We start from the raw sequence: 26,661 nt of genomic DNA on the forward strand, positions 1-26,661 counted from the left end.
GGATAGATTTTCTGAGCAACGGACTGAAATAAAATATAACAAAGCCTTCCTAAAGGATGTATCATCATCATCGTCATCATCATCATCATCATCAATCGTATTTATTGAGCGCTTACTATGTGCAGAGCACTGTACTAAGCGCTTGGGAAGTACAAATTGGCAACATATAGAGACAGTCCCTACCCAACAGTGGGCTCACTATTATGGTATTTGTTAAACATTTACTATGTGGCAGACACTGTACTAAGCGCTGTGGTGGATTCAAGCAAATCGGTTTGGACACAGTACCTGTCACGCATAGTACAGTCTTATTCTCCCCATTTTACAGATGAGGTAAATGAAGCACAGAGAAGTGAAGTGACTTGCCTAAGGTCACACAGCAGACAAGTGTCAGAGCTAGGATTAGAACCCATGACCTTCTGATTCCCAGGACTGTGCTCTATCCACTATGCCATACTGCTTCAATATGCACATATGTATGCACACATATTTAATACTGCATCTTGTAGACTACCTAGTTCCTTACTAAGCGCTCAGTTGTACTTCTTAGGCATGTGCCACTGGAAGCAGAAAGAGCTATGGCAATATCCACTGAAAAAGAGTCTAACGGAATACATGATCCTTGTAATCTGTGGTTAGCGACCCTGTGGTTGTCACATTTATAGAACCAAACAGCATCAGCATGAGTAGCTGTGCAGTTTAGTAGAAACAGCCTGGGCCTGGGAATCAGAAGACTTGGATTGTAAACCTGGCTCCTCCACTTGCCTGCCGTTACTTTCATCATCATCAATCGTATTTATTGAGCGCTTACTGTGTGCAGAGCACTGTACTAAGCGCTTGGGAAGTACAAGTTGGTAACATATAGAGACAGTCCCTACCCAGCAGTGGGCTCACAGTCTAAAAGGGGGAGAGAGAGAACAAAACCAAACATACTAACAAAATAAAATAAATAGAATAGATATGTACAAGTAAAATAAATAGAGTAATAAATATGTACAAACATATATACATATATACAGGTGCTGTGGGGAAGGGAAGGAGGTAAGATGGGGGGGATGGAGAGGGGGACGAGGGGGAGAGGAAGGAAGGGGCTCAGTCAGGGAAGGTCTCCTGGAGGAGGTGAGCTCTCAGTAGGGCCTTGAAGGGAGGAAGAGAGCTAGCTTGGCGGATGGGCAGTGGGAGGGCATTCCAGGCCAGGGGGATGACGTGGGCCGGGGGTCGATGGTGGGACAGATGAGAACGAGGTACGGTGAGGAGATTAGCAGCAGAGGAGCGGAGGGTGCGGGGTGGGCTGTAGAAGGAGAGAAGGGAGGTGAGGTAGCAGGGGGCGAGGTGATGGACAGCCTTGAAGCCCAGGGTGAGGAGTTTCTGCCTGATGTGCAGATTGGTAGCCACTGGAGATTTTTGAGGAGGGGAGTAATATGCCCAGAGCGTTTCTGGACAAAGATAATCCGGGCAGCAGCATGAAGTATGGATTGAAGTGGGGAGAGACACGAGGATGGGAGATCAGAGAGAAGGCTGATGCAGTAGCCCAGACGGGATAGGATGAGAGCTTAAATGAACAGGGTAGCGGTATGGATGGAGAGGAAAGGGCGGATCTTGGCAATGTTGCGGAGCTGAGACCGGCAGGTTTTGGTGACGGCTTGGATGTGAGGGGTGAATGAGAGAGCGGAGTCGAGGATGACACCAAGGTTGAGGGCTTGTGAGACGGGAAGGATGGTAGTGCCGTCAACAGAGATGGGAAAGTCAGGGAGAGGGCCAGGTTTGGGAGGGAAGACAAGGAGTTCAGTACTTTGGGCAAATAACTTAATTTCTCCCTATCTTAGTTTCCTCATCTGTAAGATGAAGATTCCCCCTTAGACTGTCAGCTCCATATAGTACAAGAACACTCTAAACTGATTAATTTTTCATCTACTCCAGCACCTAGTACAGTGCTTGATGCTTAATCTGTATGTCTATGGGAGAACCTTTGTGATGTTGGTGATCACCATTTGAGGCAGTACCATTCATTCATTTAATCGTACTTATTGAGTGCTTACTGTGTACAGAGCACTGTACTAATCACTTGGGAAGTACAAGTTGGCAACATATAGAGATGGTCCCTACCCAACAGTGGGCTCACAGTCTAGAAGGGGGAGACAGAGAACAAAACAAAACATATTAACAAAATAAAATAAATAGAATATGTACAGGTAAAATAAATAAATAGAGTAATAAATGTGCACAAACATATATACATATATACAGGTGCTGTGGGGAAGGTAAGGAGGAAAGGTGGGGGGATGGAGAGGGGGAGGAGGGGGAGAGGAAGAAGGGGGCTCAGTCTGGGAAGGCCTCCTGGAGGAGGTGAGCTCTCAGTAGAGCCTTGAAGGGAGGAAGAGAGCTAGCTTGGCGGATGTGGGGAGGGGGGGCATTCCAGGCCAGGGGGATGATGGGGGCCGGGGGTCGATGGTGGGACAAGCAAGAATGAGGCATGGTGAGGAGATTAGCGGCAGAGGAGCGGAGGGTGCAGGTTGGACTGGAGAAAGAGAGAAGGGAGGTGAGGTAGGAGAGGGCGAGGTGATGGACAGCCTTGAAGCCATGGGTGAGGAGTTTCTGCCTAATGTCTGAAGAAGCAGGATTATTACAGCATCACAACATCTCTGTTTTGAATGCAGTCTGCCAAAAATCATAGGTAGGAAGAGGACTTTTGTGTTGGGGTTGAGATCTCAAGTCAATTCACTTTGTGCCACAGTAAAATTGGGATTAAGACTGTGAGCCCCTTGTGGGACAGGGACCGTGTCCAACCTAATTATCTTGTATCTACTCCAGCACTTAGAACAGTGCCTGGCACAGAGTAAGTGCTCAACAAATGCCATAATAATAATGATGATGATCATAATAATAATAATAAAGCCAACTAACTCTCTATGTATATTTTTCCTCTCCCCTGGAATACTCAGGGTGTTAAATATTTAATAAATGCCTCATTCACTTCAAGAGAGTAACCAAGTTCTTGAGTTTTCAAGTCTAGTTTGAACTGTAGTCCAAGAATCCAACTACCACTGTGTGGGAAAATACTTGGGGAACAATATTGTTCGTAAAGAACGGATTAGGGGAAGTAGCAAAGAGGAGAAATTGGGCCTACGGTTAACACTCTCCTATTATCTAACCTACAATCTACTTATCTCAAAGGGATGGTTGGAATGTGACTATCCAGGCTCATTCAATCTCTTCAAACCTGGGGCTACAAGCATTAAACCTTCTTCAGGCTATTTTAAATTTTCCTTTAAATCCTAGTACTGGACTACTATGAGCTGTTAAGTAGTTGATGATGTTCAAGAGTTAGTTATATTCCCATGATGGATGGAGTAATAAATCACAGTGGCTATCATGTTTTCAAAGCTGTATATTGTTTTATAAAACAAACCTATTTGTTGAATAATCTTTGCTAGAACTAGAAAATATTTAGTGATTTTTGTGGTCAATGTGGAATGTAAAGGAAATCTTAACACTGCTGTGTGTGTATGTTTTGACAGGGTTCATTTCAATATCTTCTCATTTTGAAATATTAAGCAGAGTTTCTGCTCTCCCGTTGTGATCTTCCCACTCTTTACTTTGCCTTGCATCATTCTGGGCTTGGGTGGAATTTCATTTGAGTGGTTTTTTGCAGAATCCCAGCTCTTCTGGGGGTTTTCGGGAGCATGGAATAAGACTTCAATAAGAATAAGAAAGTTTTCCCTTGACTGGCCTGATAGGAGAAGAGAGATTTTGATATCTTTACGGAAACAGGCGGCGGGGAAAAACACATCTCAGACTAGAAAAGCAGAACTACCAGACATGTCCTTTTTTTGTGAATAATTCTATCCCAGATACTAAATGAGTGAACTTAGAAAGACAATCCGGCAGACTAAATGGGTTCCTACAATTTCTCCAGCATTTCTAATGGACATTTTTCATCTCCTGCAGCTGAATCTTGAAAGTCCCCAATGCATTTCTTTCTAGAGTGATTGTAGGAATTCACTTTTATCCTATCAAGGTTTACAGTCATTTTAGCCATTTCCTTGAGATGGGTGGACCCAACCTCCCACTAAAACTTGTTAAATCATGAAAATCTGGTAGGTGAAATCTTAACATGAATTATATAGCGGTATCATTAGTTCAGCCAAAGTGGGAGGTGCTTGGGGGGCAGTTTGGACAAAATCACTCCTGTAATTACTGCACTCAAATGCAACATTACTGAATGCAAATGCAGCATGGTGTAGTGGATAGAGCACGGGTCTGGGAGTGAGAAGGTCATAGGTTCCAATCCTGGCTCTGCCACTTATCTGCTGTGTGACCCTGAGCAAGTGACTTCAGTTCTCTGTGCTTCAGTTACCTCATCTGTACAATGGGGTTTGAGACTGTGAGCCCCACATGGTACAGAGACTGTCCAACTTGATTTACTTGTACCCACCCCAACACTCAGTACAGTGCCTGGCACATAGTAAGCACTTAACAAAAACCACCAATATTATTAATCTCACTATGTTTAATGAGGAAATATAGCCAAATGGAAGAAGGTGTTTAGAATAAATTTTGGTAGGAAGTTTAGCTTTGGGGAAAAAACACAGGAGACCTTGGTTCTAGGCTCAGCTGAATCACTTGCCTGCCATTTGACTTTTCTTAAATTTATTTGTGCCTCAATTAGTTACTTTTTGGCACTCAGGCAAGTAAGACAGTAAGATTTCAATAAATACCATTAATTGACTGTAAAATTAGAAGAAAATGCCTGTCCTTATTCCCTCTTATATTGTAAGGCCCATATAGGGCAGGAATTATATCCAGTCCAATTTTCTTGTATTCATGAGTGCACAGAGCATTCTACTAAGTGCTTGGGAGAGTACAATACAACAATAAACAAACATCTATTGCATCATTTAATGCAGTGCTTGTCATGTGGTAAGCACTAAGTAAATATCAATGTGTTATTATTGTTCCAGGATTTTGACCATGAATTTTTTCAAAATTTTCACTTGTCTTGCACTTCAGATGTAGTTGGCTAAATAACTGCAGGAGGCTAAAATATATCTCCCTGGCTGGGAGGTAATAGCTCATTTGCATATAAGTACCCATCATTACCACAGGCTGAGGTTTATTTGTTGTTCAAGAGCTATTGGACTGTATTTCCTATCTGGGTGGGGGTGGTAGTCTCATTCAAGGTGCTAGGGTCTAGTGACTCTCTATAATGGACTTCCTTTCAATGCCCTGTTTGCATTGATTTTGTTATTGGCCCAGTAAATCACATAAATCTGATTGCTGTTTTATAATTGACAAGTTGCAGAAAATGTTTTGAAGTGCAGTGGAAATTCAAGTGGTTGCTTCAGGTAAAAGAGAATGTGTAGAATTAAGGCCTATCTGAGCTGCAAATAAGCTTAAATCAAACCCAGAGGAAATGGTAATACCTGACATGGGTACTAAAGCAATATCATAAAATGTCTAGAAGAAAATGTTATGAGATTTAAAACATTTCAGTTGGACAATTTCAAGAATAGGGCTGTATTGCCAAGGATTGAGAAACAGCATGGCTCAGTGGAAAGAGCACAGGCTTGGGAGCCAGAGGTCATGGGTTCTAATCCTGACACCGCCACTTGTCAGCTGTGTGACCTTGGGCAAGTCACTTAACTTCTTGGAGCCTCACTTACCTCATATGTAAAATGGGAATGAAGACTGTGAGCCCTATGTAGGACAACCTGATTACCTTGTATCTCCCCTAGTGCTTAGAACAGTGCTGGCCCATAGTAAGCGTTCAACAAATACCAACATTCTTACTATTATTAAGGGAGAAATTGCTACAAAATGGTTTAATTTTTCATGATGAAGACCATACCACAAATATATGTATGTATATATATATATATATATATACTGCTGTCACAGAGATTTAAAGATATAGATTCTCAGTGGCTTTCAGGTGGAATCAAAATGGCAGCAGAAACTTTTTTTTCTGGTATTTGTTAAGGACTTACTACAGTGCTCTGCACACAGTAAGTGCTCAATAAATACAATTGATTGATTGATTGCTAGGCACTTACCAAGTGCTGGGGTAGACATGAGTAAATCTGGTTGGACACAGTCCATGTCCGGCATGGGCTCACAGTCTTAACCCCCATTTTACAGGGGATGTAACTGAGGTACAGAGAAGTGAAGTGACTTATCCAAGGTCACACAGCAGATAAGTGGCAGAGCCAGGATTAGAACTGTGGAAACACAATGGTCAAGGTCCTGCATTTATCCCTCTGCACTCTTTCAGCTCTAGACCTTCTTCATCACCTCTGGCTGTACTTGATTACCAAGGCAAGCACTGCACAGCACATCTTCACTTTGTTCTCAGGTCTTCTAAAAGGAGTATCTGGAAATGATGAAGCTACTCCTTTGATATAATCAGGACTCCTGGCCCTGCTGTTCTGTGGCATCTAATCAGCTAGAGAACAAAGCAGTGACCTGATGGAAAAAAAAATCCCAGCCCTAGGAGTTATTGCTGCCTATCCTGATTATTATTATTATGGTATTTAAGTGCTTACTATGTTGCCACGTACAATACTAAGTGCTGGGGTGGATACAAGCAAATAGAAGGTCACAGTCCCTGTCCCACATGAGACTCACAGTCTCAATCCCGATTTTGCAGATGAGGGAACTGAGGCCCAGAGAAGTGAAGTGACTTGCCCAAGGTCACACAGCAGACAAGTGGTGGAGCTGGGATTAGAACCCATGACCTTCTGACTCCCAGGCCTGTGCTCTGTCCAAAACACCATGTATTTGCCCTGTATTGTACTCACTGGGCAAGTCACTTAACTTCTCTGTGCCTCAGTTACCTCATCTGTAAAATGGGGATTAAGACCGTGAGCCCCACATGGGACAATCTCATAACCTTGTATCTATTCCAGCATGTAGAACAGTGATCTGCATGTAGTAAGCACTTAACAAATACCATTATTATTATTATTATTATTAATTAAATGCTGTACCAGCTTTATATAAAGAAACTCTGGATTGCTTAGAGTTGAGATGGCCTTGACTAGCAGAGGAAACCCTGCCAGTCAACTACCACTCCCTACTAGTGCTAGAAGAAGGGCTCATAGTAATAAACTTGTCTCAAACATACCCACTAAAACACAACGCAGAATCCGTGAAGTTTTTCTTCCCCAGAACCCAGATCCTTCTAACTTCCAGGCCCACACGCTATCCACTAGGCCAAGCTACTTCTCAACTTGAGAGTAGTGCCAAAAAAGATTATAGGGAATGGCCCACAGTTCAGGAACATGGATGGCCATTATTGCTGGAAGAATTGAAGATGTTCCACTGACCAAATCCTTTACCTAATGCACAGCAGAGCTTTGTGGGGGCAGATCTTTAGTTTATGTTTTATGAGTTGTTGCTAGTTGGGTTACAAGTATAATAGCCAAAAAATCTGGTTACTGAAATCATTAAAGCTAGAAGCACATTCTTTATAGACAGCTGTTCTTCAGAATCAGGGATGATAATATTGGTGACAAGATCCTTTCCACTGATATAACATCTCTATTCCACACTATACACATAAACATTGTCCTATGCCATGGTGTTCTATTTACTACCTGCAGCACCTGCTTTTGAATCTGTCTCTTGCATTTGTTTTTTATTAGCTATAGTTTCCTCAAGGTTAAAGCCCACCCGTCTTTCCTGTGAGCCAGCTTTGAGTGAGGTGATCTTTTGAGCATCTTTTCTAATCCCTAGCACCCAGGCAACCTCAAGGTATAACCAACTTAAGCAATAAACTACAGATCATGGTTGACTTCATAGTTTGCATCCTGACCCTACGTGCATGTTATGTACACAGTGATGAGCAAACACAGCTGGAAAGAACAGCAGATGATATTGGTACTGTTTGCCTCATGTTGCTGGAGTGAGTGGGGCATCAGAGGAACTACTATTATCCACACCTGTCACATACATGCACACACACACACACACACACACACACACAAACACACTCTCTCTGTATCTATCTGTCTACCTCTCTCCTATATTCTGGATAGATTTATTTAGGAACTGAATCTGGATTTGACCTCTGATGGAAACAAATGTGGATTGCAAATTCTCTTCTCTCTTGCCATAGATGAGGGTAAATCAGTCACCTCCACTCTAAAAAGGAAATTAATGTGATTGTTTTTCCACTGGCTTGTTCAATTGGGGCTATGCTTGATTTGGAAAGGGGGCTGTAAAATAGGTGCTGAAGAACAAGGTATTTAGTAATAAGGTATTAATTGCTTTTCATTCATTCAATCATATTTGAGTGCTTACTGTGTGCAGAGCAGTGTATTGAGAAATTGGGGAAATACAATATATCAACAGACAGTAACATTCCCTAGTTTAAAATAAATTGAGTAGTTTCATGAGAAAGTCAGAAGTTCTGAAGAAATACCAATTCTCAGACTGACTCTGGGAGCCCATTGTTGTGTAGGGACTGTCTCTATATGTTGCTGACTTGTACTTCCCAAGCGCTTAGTACAGTGCTCGGCACAAAGTAAGGGCTTAGTAAGTACAATTGAATGAATGAATGAATATTGTACTCCCTTAAGCACTTAGTACAGTGCTCTGCACACAGTAAATGCTCAATAAATACTATTGATTGGATTAATCATACTAGGAGCAACATAAAGGAAAAAGTAATGGTTGAAGAAACTATAAAAATTTTTTTGAGTTAAATACATTTTTGTGCCAATTATAGGTTTAGCACATGGAAATTAAATTATTTAATTTGTGGGTGTAGAAACACCTTGTGCATTTACTCTTTGAACTTCAGGCAAATTTGGAGAAGCAATTGCTTCCTAATATTGGAACAAATATATGTGAAATAAAAACTGGGGAAATAGATTTAAGAGAAGTCCTAGCACTTAAAAAAGATGCAGGATGTGTTGATTTGTCATGTAAAGAATGGACCCCACACTGGTTTCTTAAAATGATATCACGTCACTTTGTAAATTAGAAGCATCTACAAAAATAGGCAATTTGTGAAGTTAGTGAAGTGCAACCCGTATGTGGTGACTCAGACAATATCAGCCTGAAACTAGTAAACTGGAACTTTGTTACAGCCATTATCACTTTAGCAATTTTACTTATTTAATGGAAGATAACTTTGAAGTTGTATTTTGCTAGAAAGCCTAGTGAATTAGAGGAACCTTGATAAAGCAACGAAGTGCCACAGTTTTACAAGCAACTCCCCTTAATGAGGACCAAAGCACGCTTCTTTTTTAGTGAGATCAGCTGACAGCAGCGACAGCAACAATAACCACCAGCTCGTGTTTGCAGCTGGGCAATTACAGTAGACTGTAAGATCTGTGACTGTCAACCATGAGCACAGATGCCTTCAAAGTTCTGTTTTTCTTCCATGTGGAAGTTGTTGGCATGGAACAGATGCCTTTATTTTGGAGAAACTAGCCTCTGGGTATAATTGGTTCTCTCTTCTTTTGGCCTCTAGGGATAGTCTCTCATAGATTGAATTAGTTAAGGAAAAAAGGACCACCTCTCCCCTACAAATGACTTAAAGCAAGAATCTTGATGATCTCTTCCTGCTTTGTAGTCCTACACTGTCTGCTAGGAGGTTTTCTATTCTTTTTAAAATGCTACACATATTCTTCGGAGCCTAAAATAGTGCATATTTTGATTATATGTATTGCTGAGGTCTTGGAAAAAAGTGTTTCTCACAGGAATAACAGCTTTCAGTAAGAAAAATATAATCATCCCTTTGACTTCATGAATTTCACTAGGACACTTTTGAATAACCATTCTTGTTACACAATGTCTAAATGGGTGATCCTGCCCCGTCTTTTACTCCCAAGTATTAAGTCCCGAGCAGGGTAGAATTCAGCCCATCAGAGACAAAATTATGTTTGAAAATATTTTCTTCAAGCCAAATCATTTTAAGGAGTCTCCTGGTGTGTTTTTTCTTAATGTATGGTTTGGGGGCATCTGACAGTTCTAACAAACCCTCAGATTAGATAGCAGCTGGAAGTACTTTGTTTGGGATCCATTCCTTCAGAAAGCAATTGGGAGATCTCTCTGATAATGTTTCCCTTCACCCGAATAAGATTAACAAGTTTTTCAACAGGACAACAGTCACATTTCCATTTTGGGGATTTACTTTTTATAGTCAAACTGGCTCATTGGAAAGAGCACGGGTTTAGGAGTCAGAGGTCATGGGTTCTAGTCCCAGCTCTGCCACATTCATTCATTCATTCAATCGTATTTATTTGAGCACTTACTGTGTGCAGAGTACTGTACTAAGCGCTTGGGAAGTACAAGTTGGCAACATGTCTGCTGTGTGACCTTGGGCAAGTCACTTAACTTCTCTGAGCCTCAGTTACCTCATCTGTAAAATGAGGATTAAGACTGTGAGCCCCACGTGGGACAACCTGACCACCTTGTATCCCCCCATTTCTTAGAACAGTGCTTCACACATGAGTGCTTAATCAATCAATCAATCGTATTTATTGAGCACTTACTGTGTGCAGAGCACTGTACTAAGCGCTTGGGAAGTACAAGCTGGCAACATATAGACACAGTCCCTACCCAACACTGGTCTCACAGTCTAGAAGCTTAACAAATGCCATCATTATTATTAAAGCCATTTTAAAATCAGTTACCATCAGTACTGCCACTTAGTTTGATGGTTTGCTTCTCTCTGGACCCAAGTCACTTCCTGGAGATAAATTAGGACAGCTGTATGCTAAATGTTCTTCCAAAGGGGCAAATAAACCTGTTTCAGCACCCAGTGTCTTAATAGGAATTACTTTCTGCTCTGGGTAGAATTTGGCTCATTTATCAAATATTCTCTTCTTCCTGCCTCCCACACTAGATATGTTTTAATGCGATGATCCAAGAGTTAAATAGCTTGGTTTTCCCTATCATTGGAAACAAAGCCCAGTTTTCAGTTGCCAAAAATAATACATCCAGTTCCCCATCTTACCTCCTTCCCTTCCCCACAGCACCTGTATATATGTGTATATGTTTGCACATATTTATTACTCTATTTATTTTACTTGTGCATATCTATTCTATTTATTTTATTTTGTTAGTATGTTTGGTTTTGTTCTCTGTCTCCCCCTTTTAGACTGTGAGCCCACTGTTGGGTAGGGACTGTCTCTATATGTTTCCAATTTGTACTTCCCAAGTGCTTAGTACAGTGCTCTGCACATAGTAAGCGCTCAATAAATTCAGTTGATGATGATGATGATGTTATAGGTGAGGGTTGTGTTTTGGTCATTCAATCGTTCTTTCAATCATATTAATTGAGTGCTTACTGTGTGCAGAGCACTGTACTAAGTGCTTGGGAGAGTACAATACAACAATAAGCAGATATATTCCTTGCCTACAAATGAGCTTACAGTCTAGAGGGGTTTTTAGGGAAGATGGTGCTGTAGTATCAACAGTTCCAATCCCATGTGCACAGATAATTTCTTTTAATACCATGACTCCCTCATGCCTTATTAACTCAAATGATCAGAATTCCCTAACTGTGGCCTCACAAGGCACATGTGAAAACAATCATTCTGGCAGGGCAGATTGCATCCTTTGGGCTAGGATCGTCTTTGGACTAAATAAGAGAGGGAAGCAAGCTTTGACTCACTACAAGCTGATAATAAGAGAAATGCTTAATGCTAACTTCCTGAATAACCCTATATTCTAGACTTAAGGAAAATTGACATGAATGGCGACATAAGTCTCTGGAGAAATATGTTTAGGTAGTGAAGGGATATTGGGGAATGATTGAGAAATACAGTAATGACTAACTGCACTTGATTTCTTTGGAGGCTGATTGTGATATATGTAGTTATTAACATTTTGAAAGATAAACTGATAAAAGAATGATTTTCCAAGGCTGTGATTTCTTCCTTTTAAAATCTTGGCTTAGCTTTACTGGAGGGATGGGGAAGTAAGATAAAAGCATTATAAATATGAGGTTAACTGAATTTGAATAGAAGGCTCTCACAAGTTATTGCATTCTTTAGAAAATAAATACATTGCCCATATGGTTAAGATTGATCAAAAAAGTATTATGTATGCCAGTGATTACATTCCCATCTGTGATTAAGGTTTTCTGTCTGCATCTGGTTTTCACATTATATTTTTGTAACAAGAATCCTTTATATGGCAGAGTTCACTTTCTGTATTTTCTATTAGCTGCAGCTTGAACTACTGCACGGATTGCAAATTTACACATGTGGTTTTCATTACTTCATACCGTTAAGAAAAAGTAATATTTGTTTGGAAATGTATGTTTTCCTCAATTTCCATGGTAATACAGAATTCTGAGCCTTTTTAATAACAGTCTTGTGAAACTACAAATTGTTTGAAGCATAATACTGGCGGAGTTCAGTTCCCAAGTCACTGCATGCATATCACAATAGGACTTTACAAACAGAGGGGAAAGAAGAGACAATACAAATATTATGGTCATTTCTAAGTGTTATGGTAGAGAAGTCTAGAGCATTGACCAGATTCTTTTCAATGTTGATCATTATAATTATCACGTATGTTTTCATATCAATCCAGTAAATAATGTGTGTGGGTTGCGTAAAACAGAAACTGCACATTTTCCCTGACCAGTAGCTTTGAAGTATGGACCATCATTTTTTTTTTTTTTTGTATTCTTAAATTTGCCCTGCTAATTCCTAAAATAGATTGTACCCATGGGAACAGATGGGAAATTTTTGAATACAATAAGTGTTGCCTTATTCAGAGTTGATATTTAGTGAGAAATACAGTCATGACTAACTGCACTTGGAGAGGCTAAATTAATTCACAAACTTTGATATTTAATTATTTTAGAATATATTAGCAGCTTAAAATGAATTCTAATAAATAAAAAGGCACGATAATCAAAAGACCATGTTTCAACTTTTATATCCAGGAATCAGTAGTTTTCTAATTGAATGAAGCCAGAAAATTGAGTAAAGGCAGACCTAGAATTTTTATCCTAATTTCTTGATTTTGGCTACACCATAACATATGAAACTTCACTCACATACATTAATATAATGCATTTTTCTAAATATCTAAATGAAATGCTGTACAATGGGAAATGTGCTTGAGGAGAAATTAATTTTCTCCCATCATTCAAAAATATGGGGCTTTGTTCAGTGAAACCAAAAAGAGCCTGAAATAGGGAGAAATATGTTTGCAATTGTATTTAAAAGCATTGATCTGTGGTATAAAAGACTTTTCAGGTGCAAAGTAGAGGAAGTTCAATATTAGAGTAAAGTATTTCCTAAATTGGAGAATTGGAACTTGTCCAATGGAAGTTTACAGTTTCCAAAGACATTTCATTACAGTAAACAGGATAATTAATATAGGTAGTGCTATGGGAAAACCATAACTTTTAAACATGTAATGGTCACACGTAAGAAAGTTTTTAGTTTGTTTCAAAATTCATTGTGGAATTTTATAAATTGATGGATTTTTATTTTATGAAAGGTGAATTTGTTAAACCAATCCAAAGCAATCCTATAAAGTAGAATTATATAGCTAAATTTTTAAAACGTTCAAATGTTTACTGAAAATAAGCCAACAGGTTTGCTCCATACCAGGAAAATATTTTTTCTGAAGTACATTTCCCACCGTTGCATAATTTTGGAAAAACAATAACAAAACAAACCTTCAGAATCTAGGATGTATTGTGAAATAAAGGGATAATTGATAATGATCATATCTGGGATGATAACATCACATATTTGAGTCAGAGTTTCATGAATTATACTGGGTGGGGGAAAGGGATGTACTCTATAACTTTAGATTGGAGCTGAAGAAAGTGGGCGCTTGGGAGGTTGGATTTACTTATTTTCACTTCCCCAACCATGCAGGGGGAATTATGAAACATCTGACAGGCTCCATAGGATCCTGGAAAGTTGAGTATCATTCTTTGAGATCCTTGAGATACGTTTTCAGGATACCCAAAATGATCGAACTTGAATCACAAATGTAATTATTTGGAACACTTTTGTCCTGCTGGTGCTTTTTACCATTGAAAATTCCAATAACTGGAAAAAATCCAATGATTTCCTTCTTAAGGAAAATAAAAATGTGTGTGTGAATCCTCCATTATTTATTTTGTTGAAACAGGTAAAGTATGACGTTCTCCTTAGGGCTTTTGAGCCCCCATTTTTGAAAATTCCTCAAATTAAGGCCACAGGAGTTTTAATGGAGGAGATCACTTCCTTCAATCTCCATTTAACTGTAGCCTCTAACTCAGACAATTGTAAATGGTTAACTAATGAAACGGTGCTTTGCTGAAAAGAATTAATACAGTTTTAAAGCACCTCCTTATATGAACTGAGAAATTGTGGGTAATAATTGTTTTAGAATGACAGCATTTATCTGCTTCTAAAAAAAACAACTGGCTGAGTATTATAATGCAAATCAAGGGGTGTGGTGCTTCAGACTGGATGTGATATATGCATTTTTTTTCCCTTTGTTGTTGTCAATAGAAAAGATTGATCTCTGGGCTGGTGAACATAATATCTGTCCCAGTCAGAAAAGGAGAGAGGAAATTAGCAGAGCGATTGGTGGAGAATGATATCTGTCAAAAGAAACACTTGGAGAGCACTGAGTTTAGTAATAGGTGACTGCCGGAAAAAGGGGAACTTTGAATTTTGTCAAGGTAAGGACCAGACAAATATTTGATTTTGTCATTTATGTACTTAAACAGAAAGTTGTGTTGTCACTTTCTCTGCCCTGTAAACTATACTTGTTAAGTTATCCCTTCCCTTTTCCCTCCCAGATCATCATGACTCAAAGTGTCAATTTCATATATTTTGCTTTTATAAAAGTTGGATGTGGGGGTGGGGAGAGGTGGGAAGGGCAAAGATGGGAGAGGGGAAATCTAACCAAAATGGGAATCAAATTGGAAGTTTTGCTCTCTGAGGCTGTGTGGTACTCTGAAAGATCCCATGATAGCTTGATCAAATGATCAAGTAGAAAATTTTCTCTCTCTTTCATGTTGGAGTGCTTTTTGCCATGTTTCATAATACATCTGCCATCAGCAAAACAACACTTGGAGTTAAAGAGTAAAAGCTATGCCACAATTTCTGTGTTTATTGTAACTAGTAGATGGTGTTTTCTGAAACAGTTTGCTGTCTAAACAGAAAAAAAAAGTGCTTTCATTATCTACTCAAATTGAACCGGGTAGTGTCTGAATCTTGTACATTAAAGTGATGCTGTGGGAGCACTTCTTGCTCTGTGGAGTTCAAGTTGTAGATGGTAAAAGGGAAGTGTGTACAACTTATTTAACTAGCTAAGGAAATAGCAAACCATTACCAAGTGGTATCTGTTAAAATACTAATTAAAAGGCCTGTGAGTTTCAAACCGGGGAGAAGATGAAGCTGAGAGCCAGTGTCCAAAGACTGTGCATCTGAGTCTTACTGTTCTGTGCTGTTTGGGAAAAATCATGGGCAAATAAGCATTGGTGAAGATCATTAGACTTGGGAAGCAACAGGGATATGTTGCAGACATCTGAAGATAGCCAACTTGAAACAAGGTGAAAAAAGACTTGCTTTGTGTGAGCAGGAATCGCTTGCGTATCCCATTTTTGAGTTGAGATAGAAATGGCAAAGGAGGGAATTGACCACTATCAGAGATCTGAGAGGCCCCTCCCCTACAAAGTCTGAAGCAGGTGGCTGTTTATCCATCAGTTATTTTTCAAGTCGTATGAATGTGTGTTTCTGTTCTCCCTAGAGATACCATTAAAAGAAACTGAGAGAAGACTCATATTTCTTTGCCCTCGGGCAGACATGACCATTATCAGGCCTCTTTATGAGGACTTTGGTTTAAATTTTGAATAACAGATAATTTGACTGAGATGAAGAAAAGGTCCCTGAATCAATCTATTTATCTTTCTTTTACTTTGCTTCGTTCCTTCCTTCTCTCTCTCTCTCTCTCCCTCCCCCTCTCTCTCTCATATTTGAATTGGTTTCCCTTGAGGGTCACCACAGGAAGAGCTCTGTCAATAATAGCATGCGTCTTTTACTTTTCTTTGCCTTTCTTCTCCAATGGTCTGTGGTGGCACATGGTAACCTGCCCAGACAAGAGCAAGGTTGTGATGAAAAAGTAAAAACAAAGAAAATGGTTGACAGATACATCAACACACTTTGGATGAACATAGTACATATATGGAGCTGTCATCACTCCTGGCCCAATTACACCATCATCTGTTCCTGGGGTGTACACACCTGTGGCGTGCTGGCAAACCGTTTGATAGCAACAAGGGAGATGCTTTAATGAAAGCCAAGGTGGATGACAAGGACACCCATCATAATACATGCTTTTGGGGGGAATTTTAGTAATATTCATTTCCCAGAATTTTTTTGAGACAGTGTGTTGATGGCACACAGTTGTTCCATAGTAGTTATCACAATTTGTTTAATATTCATATTTTATGAAATATCCAGCGACCGTCTCAGCCTGCTCCAACATAACATGAATCTAGTTTTCTCCCCTCACCAACCTCATTAAAGGCAGTCCTTTATAGCAAAGGTGAATGTGTAAAATTGTGCATATGTCTTTATGAGCTACTTATTTTAAAGCTCATAACCAAGCTGCCTTTGACATAATACAAATCCCTCTGTGGGCTCAGTTGACTTAAAACAGTTGAGTGGTCACTATTACATTGTTTCCTTTTTGAGCCAGCAGAAAAACAAATGGGCAGGAATCCAGGTTTTGAAGTATTGGGGAAAAGCGAAATAAAAAAACCTAGAATCTTCATAAAAGAGGAGAGAGGTTCATAGAAAATAAAGATTTTGAGCTGGTGTAAATATACTCATATAAAGATCATATGTGATTCATGATCTCTGCAGTACACGTGTGCAGACTATATGGTTCAGGGGGCATATTTCAAATTAGAAAGACATTCATTTTGTTTTTTGGCTACATCTTAGATGAACAATTCTCCCTCAAATATTAATATTTTTATTAAGACCAGAAGGCAAATTACTTTTTTAATTACTAATACTAAAGTTTGCTTTTTAAGAACTGAGTTTTCAGTTTTTCCTCTGCGTTATAAACTAGGGCTCTGATAGCATTAATGGCTTTTACCCCACATAGTGCTCTGACTGTATTGTACCACTGCACACTGATCTCAGGTCAGTGTGATGCGTGAAATTAATTTATTTGAATCTCTGCCTCTATAGGAATTTGGCAACATGCCAGTTGTTTTCATTTAATGTCCTTTGTGTTGAACACAGTCAAGCAGGCATGCTTTTGTATTCCTCTCTCTTTGGGTCTCTGTCTTCCTTTCAGCCAATATTTCACTCCCTGGATTTTCAGAGGAAGAAAGAATACATTATTCATGCTTCTAATCATTGCGTTCAAATATAATTTTCAAAACCTCTACCACTTACTCCTTTCACTAGGTGTTGTTCCTGTGTGTTAGGAGTGAATATTACTACAAAGGACATTTTGGAGTTTAGTTAATGAACAATCATCTGCTTTTTGAAGAGATCAAATAAAACAGTCAGAACCTATATAGCTTCTGTTGTCTGTTTTTAGTCTATTGTGCAATCTCAAAACCTCAGATGGGAAATACTAATTACCCAATATAAAATTTTATTGAAATAAATGGAACACTACAAAATGGATCATAGTGTTTTGTATTAGTGACAAAATTATACTTTTCAAAAGAAAAAAATTTATGGCATCCTTAAAATGACCTACAATCTGACCTAACAGTGTTTACGTGAATTAGCAGCTTATTTTCATTTCCTATAAATATTCCTTCTGGTTATGCTGTTAGAAGGCTAAGTCCTTTCCGTCCTGTCCAGATTTCAGATACTTAGAACAGGTTTGTGTTTTACATAGGTAATTCCAAAAAAGGGAAAGACAGTTTTACTGGGGCAATTCTTATAACCTGTTTTCTTCTTTTATGGGTTATCGAAATAATGACCCAAGGGTTTTTACGAAAGCGTCACACTGCCACATAGTCCCGTGAACTTGTAAACGTGGAATGGTCAGAAGGAGGTGTTTTGGGGGGTTGGAGTTGAGGAGAAAGAGAGAACGAAAAGGAGGACAACCAGGGGAGAGGAATGCAGTTGGGGATCCAGGCGGGCCTTGCGGATGTTGATAGGCAGAACCGTGGAGCTGCAGCACTGAGGTCAGTCATACCCAGCAGTCCTGCTTCCTTATTTAATTACCTGAAGAGCAAAACATCCAGTAGGAGAGTGTGTGAAAATGCAGTATCTCAGGCAGCCGTGTGCCGTTCTGACATCCTGAAGGCCAGCCCCGTCTGTCCACAAACGTCAGGCCTAGTTCCTGACGGGAGGCTATCTCTGTCTGGCCTCGGTTCCTTTCATTCAGGAGGCATTGTGTGGAAGAGGGTTTGGTCAGGAATTTGAGGTTCCTGCCAGTACTGTTCTCTCCATTTTCCAGACCAGACTACTCTGATAGATAGGCTTGGGGTCTAACATATATATGTGTATATGTATTTTTTTCTAACAGATTTTTTGTTCACAGATTTTTAAAAAAAATGTCCATTTCAGCTTGTCCCTTATAAATCTGACATTGGTATGTAATACTGTCTATAACAAAAACAGTGACTACCATTTTATTGGAAGTGAACTCTTAATAACCCTTAAAAAATGGAAACTATTTATAGTCTGTAATTCTAAGGCCCCCTGACCAAACCATAAGCATCCTTTGAACTTCATTTTTATTTAAATTATTTATTTTCCTCCCTTGGGTTTGGAACTTGGGGGTGCTGAAGAAAGATTTTGAATAAAAATAATAATGGCATTTGTTAAGTGCTTACTATGTGCAAGACACTGGATGAACCGTATAATCAATTTAAGGTATAAAATTTTGGAGAATAGTTTAAAAAATCCTTTTTATAGCCCTCCAGTAAGGGAAAATGCTGTTGCTTATAAGTGGAAATTTTGCAGGTGCCATGATGCTCTGTAAGTGGGTAAAGAAGACAAGAGAGGGAAAAATTATGATTATATTGGCAGTAATTTGTTTGAAACAAATATGGGACATTTGTTAGTCCTGGTACACACATGCAATTCCTTTAATAATAGCTGGCATAGATGGAATGAGGAGTTTGTTCATGAGAACATACTTGCTTAGTTCCAAGAAATTTGTAGGATAAAAAATAAAATCTCTTGAAGGATCTTAGAATTATTTTAAAAGTTTGATGAGAGTTATTTTAAGAAATTATTTGTAGATTGTTTTGGCAATGTGTTCAAATGCTTTTGGGACAATGTTAAATAATCTAAACTTCAAATATCCCTAGAAAAGAACTGAATAGTCAGATGACGGAATTGACATTACATCAATCCATTTTGCAGTAACAAATTGTATCTATTTTAAGATTATGCAGACATCTTATATCTATATATTTTATAAATGCTTGTGCTGTGTGTTTATTAAAGATCATTTTTCCACTTTACATGAGTCTACCTCCACTCAAGAGTCAGTGTTCCTGACCACTCCCCCGTCTTCACCTGCTAGATTGCCAACTCCTTGAAAACAAGATCATGGTCCACTAATTCTGTTGTACTCTGTCAAGTGCTTAGCTCAGTGCTCTGCACACAGACATTCAATAAATGCCACTGAATGACTGATCGACTTAACCTATCACCCCAGCTCACTTACACTGAAGATTTGGGTTTTGAGAACTTCATGAGAGCTCCTTGTTGGCAGGAATGTGTTTGTTGTCATAATGTACTCTCCCAAGTGCTTAGTATAGTGCTTTGCACACAGTAAGTGCTCAATAAACACAATTGAATGAGTGAATGAATCCCGATCACATCAGTGTTTCAGCTTGTGTGCCTTCCTCCAACACAAGCAGTAATAATAATAATAATGGTATTTGTTAAGCGCTTACTATGTTCAAAGCACTGTTCTAAGAACTGGGGGGATACAAGGTGATCAGGTTGTCCTATGTAGGGCTCACAGTCTAAATCCCATTTTACAGGTGAGAGAACTGAGGCACAGAGAAGTTAAGTGACTTGCCCAAAGTCACACAGCTGACAATTGGCAGAGCTGGGATTTGAACCCACGACCTCTGACTCCAAAGCCCGCGCTCTTTCCACTGAGCCACGCTGCTTAGCAGAACTTAAATCTATAAACCTATATCTATAAATATATAAATATCTATAAATCTGTATCTAGATCTATATCTAAATCTATATCTATATATCTATAAATCTATAAACCTAAATCTATAAGCACTTAGTACAGTGCTCTGCACATAGTAAGCGCTCAATTAATACGATTGATTGAAAACCCCGGTAACCCCCTGAAATACATACTTAGATACATGCCTGTCTGACATGAGAGAAGTGTTAATGTCTACCTCCCCTTCTAGACTGTAAACTTGTTATGGGCAGGGAGCATGTCTGCTTAATTCATTGTGTCATTCTCCCCCAAGTGCTTAGTACAGTGCTTTGCATACAGTAAGTGCTCAATAAGTACGATTGATTGATTAAGAGACTAGGAAAAGAGACCATAGAGTAAAAAGAGTAAGATATGGCACAAATATTGACTGAGGAATATTTGCCAGGAAGAGAAAAGGAAAGCAGAGGCAGAGGTTGAGTTGGGAGCTGAGGGAGCTTCAAAAATGTATCCCATTAGAAACAGGACTCTTGTCTTAGTTACAAACAGGAAATTAAACTTCCAGAAGAGCTAATTCAGGAACCAGGAAACAGTAGAAGTAATAGCCAGAGAGTTGTGTCACCTGACCAAAGTTATCAAATCAGAGAAGAATCAGGGTATATATATAGCACCTCAAATTTGGCTTGTAGGGCTTTGCGATGAAAGGAATTAGTCTTAAAGCACCCTTGCCAAACAAACCATGGTTAAATAGAATCTGATCACAGGTGTCAGAAAATTGAGCTCAAGGTTTTTAACCCCATTCCCTGGCATTTCATTATAGGTGGTATATATCACCAGCTATTATGACTGAAGTGATGTGATAAAATAGGGAGTTTACATTTAAATTGACTTTTGTCATATTTAAAAATAATATCACAGCAACGGTTCGGGGTGGTATTTTAAAGGAATGTTACGGGCCAATAAAAAGAGAAGTATGTGTAAATATGGTATTTGATATTTGCAAATATTTACAGAATTGGTCATCAGCAGAAGTACCCATGGAGAACGTGAATTGGTTGATATATGGGACAAAAATAATTGAATGTAGATTTTTGAAAAAAAAAAAACTACAAAGGGAGGATAGAAAAAAAAAAAGAAATCAATCCTTTTGAAATTGTGGTAATAGGATGTTTGAAACACTGTAGGATTTATACTGCTGTGTATTTGCTCCACCTGGTGGATTTCGTTGAAAGTGTCTTAATCCACGTTAAGGAAACGCTAGAGCAAATGAACTTAAAACTGTAGCCAGATGAAATTTTCCTTTCATTTGCATTTATAGTTATACAGCATCTTGTTGACTTTGCTCAATTCTTGGCCTTTGTGTAGATTTATAAAGCAGGGTAAGACAGCCAACAAATCAATGATCCGCTTCCAATCATTTTAAGATGCATGGAATATTCAACAGTTCACTACCACTCCCCGGGAATTCTCCAAACAAACCACCATTAGTGAGAATTTGTGATAAGGAGCAGCAAGTCCATTGAAATGCGTAGTTCAGATCAGAAAGCACAGTTTTTAAGTGTGCATTTACATTGTTGTATATTGGGACAAAATCTGCCTCTTGTTAACTGAGCACTCCAAGATGGCCTGTTTTCTCTGGAAATCTTAAGGACTCAGATATGCTTTGATCATCTCATTGTATTCCTTAGGTTATTTTTTTTTCCTCTTTGGATTGTAACAGCTCTGTAACAGAAGGTGAAGTTTTGAAAATAGTGTCTCCATATGCAAGGGATTTGGAGACCTTTTTATTGCCTTTAAAATTGTCATTCATAGTCCTCATTAGCATTTATTGTTGCAAGCATACAAGCAGAAAATGTGAAATTGGTATGTCATGAATAGTCCCACAGAGCTCTAGAGCCCTGAAATTTTGCCTGCAGTGTGGTGTGGGGCAGGCTTTGAGAGAAAGCTGTCCAGATGGCTGCCAGCACAGAGCAGAGCTGCAGGTTTTTGTCTCTGATGCTGAGAGGAGGGAAAGTTCACTGGAGCATACTCTATCACCCTTGCGTTTTAACAAAACTAACTTGCCATCAGTCAAAATGGGGAGGTGGTGACACCGAAACAAAGGTTTTCAGTATAATGTTACAGTCCTTGTCAAATGAATAAAATCTGTTTAGTTAGTCACTGTTTAGTCACTGATATTTACTTCTGGCAAGAAAAGCATAAGGAAACTAGATGCATGGATGATACATTTACACGGCCATATACTTAGATATAGGCTCAAAAGTTTCCTTTGTAACATGAAAAGTATATGTCCTGAAAAATCACTGATTAGCTTTTGAGTGAGCTATGGTAATTAATTCACTAAAGACATTTCAACAGCTTAGATAATTATGCAAATATCTACAATATTAAATCCAAAAGTACCCTGAAGCTCTTTGGTTATTGGAGTAAGGTCTTGTTTCAACCCTCTCAATGGAATTGTCAAATGCAGGGACTGTAACCTATCCTATAGCTGTGACTAACACCTCACCTTTAACCTCTTAAGTATGGCAGCAGATCACTGTTTTAAAAATCCGAATTGTCTGCTGAACGGAATTTTACCATGAACTTTAAAGAATTTGCCCCAAAGACAAATTGGTGTGTGAGAATATGTATTGTTGTCCACCTCTTTTAAAGCAGATGTTATTTCTTCATCTCTGTAGAGTCCTCAGTTTCCCAAATGAATGTTAAACCAGACATGCATTTGCAGCAGTCTATTTTGGCAGTAGTTAAATGAAATATGGTGTTTAAACAGTATGATTAACATTTTTTACATCAGTTGTAGAGATGAAAGATGGAAAAAAAAATTAGGCTGTCTTGCCTGTCAAGTTAGAATTTAAAATATCACCCTCTTCATCTCTGATAGGGGAAAAGTGGGAAGCAGTGTGGCCAAGAGTGGAAAGAGTATGGACCTAGGAATCAGAGAACCTGGGTTGTAATCCTAGCTCTGCCACTTGTCTGCTGTGTGACTGTGGGCAATTCTCCTTACTTCTCTGTGCCTCAATTACTTCATCTGTCAAAAGGGGGATTCAGACTGTGAAACCCATGTGAGACATGGACTGTGTCCAGCCTGATTAGCTTATATCTTTCTGACTGTTAGAATAGTGACCGGCATATATTAAGTACTTAGCAAATACCATTAAAAATAATCCATTTTCTGTCCTAAATAGAGTGTCGCTAGCATGTATAAGAAACTAACAAATTAGCATGTCTACACTACTAAGTGGCATTCTTTCCAACTTAATTTCCAGTAGAAATGTCCACTTTAGCCATGGCTTCAACAGGACAATCCTGTAATCCTAATGCCCAGCACCAAAATTGTACTCATGGTATCTGAGCTCTAGATAGGAGAGGCAAGAAAAGATCCTACTAGTCTATCACTTCTGAGCCTCCCTCAGATGATCTGACTGACAGACATTTCCTAGTTTTTCCCTGTCCCCCTCCATTACTGCTCTCTGACACTCTGGATACAAAAGGGTCATCAGTAGCTCTGGTCACACCTTTTGGGAGGAAGCAGCACAAACATTGACTATTCTGGAACTCTACCTTGTCTATGAGATCTTGCCTAGTATTTGTCCAGGTTACCCAGATTTAAACTGGGCCAGGATTACTAGATTCCAATCCCCTTTTGGTGGGGATGGCAAGGAGGCTGGAATCACAAGGCTTTAAATAGCTAGTAGTATTAGTTTAGATGTGCCCTCCCTCCCTCCCCTCCCCCCGACTCCCCTCTCTCCCTCCCCACCCTCTGCTTCCCTCCCTCATTCTCTCCTTCTCTCCTCCATGCTTTTCTTTTTCTCTCCCACTAACTGGGTAGGAATTTTCTATGTGAGATGCTTTATAATTCTTCTTTTAAGGAAAACATCTGAAGTCTAGTTTTCTCTTGCTTGGTTTCATCCCATTATTCCTAGTTAGATCCTCTTAGCCCTAAATACTCCTTTTCCTCACTGGTGCTTGTACCCATTTGAAATGCATGTAGATAGTTATTAGGTCTTCTGTTCCTTTTGTCATTTAGCTTAGGTTCCAGAGAACTGTTATAATGGGAAATTTGGGGAAATGACACATATTTGCTAATCTGTTAAGATAATATTTGGGGAAATGCCTTTGCATGATTTGGCTTGGCAATTGTACACACTTTTGTTAAGAATTAAGATACTCTCATAGCATTTTGGTATCATCCAGTCTTTCTGAGTTAAATGACTTATCTTTTCCCTCACTTTTTTATGGTGGGAAGGAAAACTTTTTTTCTCCTACTGAAATTTTGCCTCATTTTCTGGTATACAATGCACAACTGGATTTGTCTTTGCCAGAAGATAATCTATTATGTGGTTTATTGTTTGATGCACTTTTAGCTGTCCTTTAGAAGCAGAAACAAATTAATGTACATTTTTATTAGGTGTTGTATCTATTTAATTGACTGTCAAACTGATGTGAAGTTAGGACAGCGTCCAAAACAGAGATCTGGTCTCCCCTAGTGCAACAGCTCACACATTGGGTGGGTTTGCCCTGTCAGTGGGATGCCTTAAGAAAACACTAATAGCTTCCAGCTGGGTGGAAAATCAAAACCTTTGGGGTCTGACAAAGCTCACAGATTTGAATTTGAAAGCTGAGCTAATGCCTCCATTTTATTTTTTACCACTCGTCCATAAAAGATTATTTTCCAATATGTCAGCCTCATTTGGTGGCCAGTGGTCTGAAAGTGCAAGTGGGACAAGGACGCTGGGCAATCTGGACATTAGTGAGTCAACCCTTTCAAGTTGGTGTGCCACTTTGTGGACGGGCCTTCCCCAAGATCGGGGGGGGGGGGGGGTCCTAATGACCATTCATCAATGCTCATTGAGTGATCATTGAGTGGCTTCTCATTCAGTTTATCGTCTTGCACAGAGAAAGTCAGAATAAGCCTTATTCAGCTTTGTTAAAGCCAACTAGGAGTAAAATGCTCTATTTGAACCCATTTTGCCCTCGGTTTTCACTTTGTTAATGCAGTCCTGCTTAAATGAGTGCCTTTATTGGGTCGGTTAGAATATCTGAAACTATTAATTCTCTTGTATTGAATAGCTGGTGGCAGGCTAGAGCAGATGGGGTAGAAAAGTGTTTGGTTGGGTGTATTGCTTTCAATTAGGATCAATGAGGTTTCAGATCCTTTGAATTAACTCACTTAATACCCACTGTGTGAAGATACAATGTATCACCCTGGTCTGCTATAAGTAAAGAGAAAAGTTGAGAAGACTAGTAGAAAACCTTTGAATCAGATTTTTATTTCACTGTTTTAGAGACCTTTCATTAACTGGCATTTCAGTAGGCTTCTAGTGCCTGTTGATAAATCAGGTTCATTCATTCAGTAGTATTTATTGAGTGCTTACTGTGTGCAGAGTACTGTACTAAGTGCTTAGAAAGTACAAGTTCGATTTGAACAAAAGATAATTTGTACTTTAAAGCCATATTTTGGAAATAAATAAAAACTCCATGAGCAATTCAATAATGCCTTTCTAATGGATGCATCAACTGTGGTAAGCCAATTTGTGTATATTTTTGGAAAGACCCAAAACACAAATGACTACCAATAGAACGGTGCTTGGCACGTAGTAAGCGCTTAACAAATACCACGGTAATAATTAATAATTAATTTACCAAAAGGAGTTCAATTTTTAAATAAATAAATAAATGTTGGTAATGCCTGGTTATTAGGAACCAGTATTATTTTCAGTTTGGTAGAATTCTAACATGAGGTTTGCATCGTTGCTTCTAAATTGTAAAGAAAGCTGGTGGCTTTCTTTAAACCCACTAGCATGAATGTCCCAAAAGGTACTGCAACATTTGTCCCATAAAACAGATAACTTGTAACAAGCCTCCAGGAGGACTCTGTTCATCTTCACAGGTAACAAATATGTATCCCACCATTTGTATTGATTGACCATCTTTGTTTCAAGTTTTGGACTTTCTACACCTTTTTTTTTAGTATAAAAGTGATTGCATTAAAAGAATACCCATCTAGGAAGTCTTATTCAAGGAGGACTGCCAAGTGGGATGCAGTCTGCCTTAGAGTATTAAATAATGAGAGGGGAAAACGATTCATGCAGCTGGTTGCTTGAGAAAAATGCTGAACTAGTCTCAGATGCACAGGCATTCTGTTAGCCCCTTCTACAGGCAGACTTCTAGGTGAGAATCTCCAGGGATCCAGGTTTTGTTGACGTGGATCAATTTAAAGTGGCAATTACCGTAGTCAGATAACAGCTTAAAAAGCCTTTTTACACATAGAAAAGATACATAATCACACAGCATATGGAAGTTCAATTTTCTGAGCTATGGTTTAGGAGACTTGCAATGTACTGATATTAAGACCTGGTTTTAAAACCAGATATCATCCAGTTTTATTAAAATGTGTTGTGCATTTTGACATGATTTTCTATTTTAAAAGAAATTCTGTGTGCGTATTGATGCAAGGTTGGATTTCCAACTGTGAAAATGTTTTCTTTTTCAGATAGGTAGAGTGTTGTTTTTTTTTTTTTAAAAAAAAAAAACCCAGCATTCAGCAACATTGAAGGGTTT

The 26,661-nt window shown here is 38.9% G+C and overlaps 1 protein-coding gene across 2 annotated transcripts in view; it reads left to right on the forward strand.

The window, feature by feature from the left end:
• The window catches only part of RUNX1T1 (RUNX1 partner transcriptional co-repressor 1), a 166,837-nt gene that overhangs the window by 12,249 nt on the left and 127,927 nt on the right, over positions 1-26,661 (forward strand). Inside the window, exon 2 of one of the 2 annotated variants that reach the window (XM_038745343.1) lies at positions 14,484-14,656. The exons of the other annotated variant lie outside the window; for it this stretch is intronic. Within the exon in view, the coding sequence (XP_038601271.1) occupies positions 14,569-14,656 (88 nt within the window). The 5' untranslated portion in view covers positions 14,484-14,568. The remainder of the gene's footprint in view (positions 1-14,483; positions 14,657-26,661) is intronic. 2 annotated transcript variants of the gene reach the window in all.

Source organism: Tachyglossus aculeatus, chromosome 4 (genome assembly GCF_015852505.1).
Source record: "Tachyglossus aculeatus isolate mTacAcu1 chromosome 4, mTacAcu1.pri, whole genome shotgun sequence".
Classification (NCBI taxonomy): Eukaryota; Metazoa; Chordata; class Mammalia; order Monotremata; family Tachyglossidae; genus Tachyglossus; species Tachyglossus aculeatus.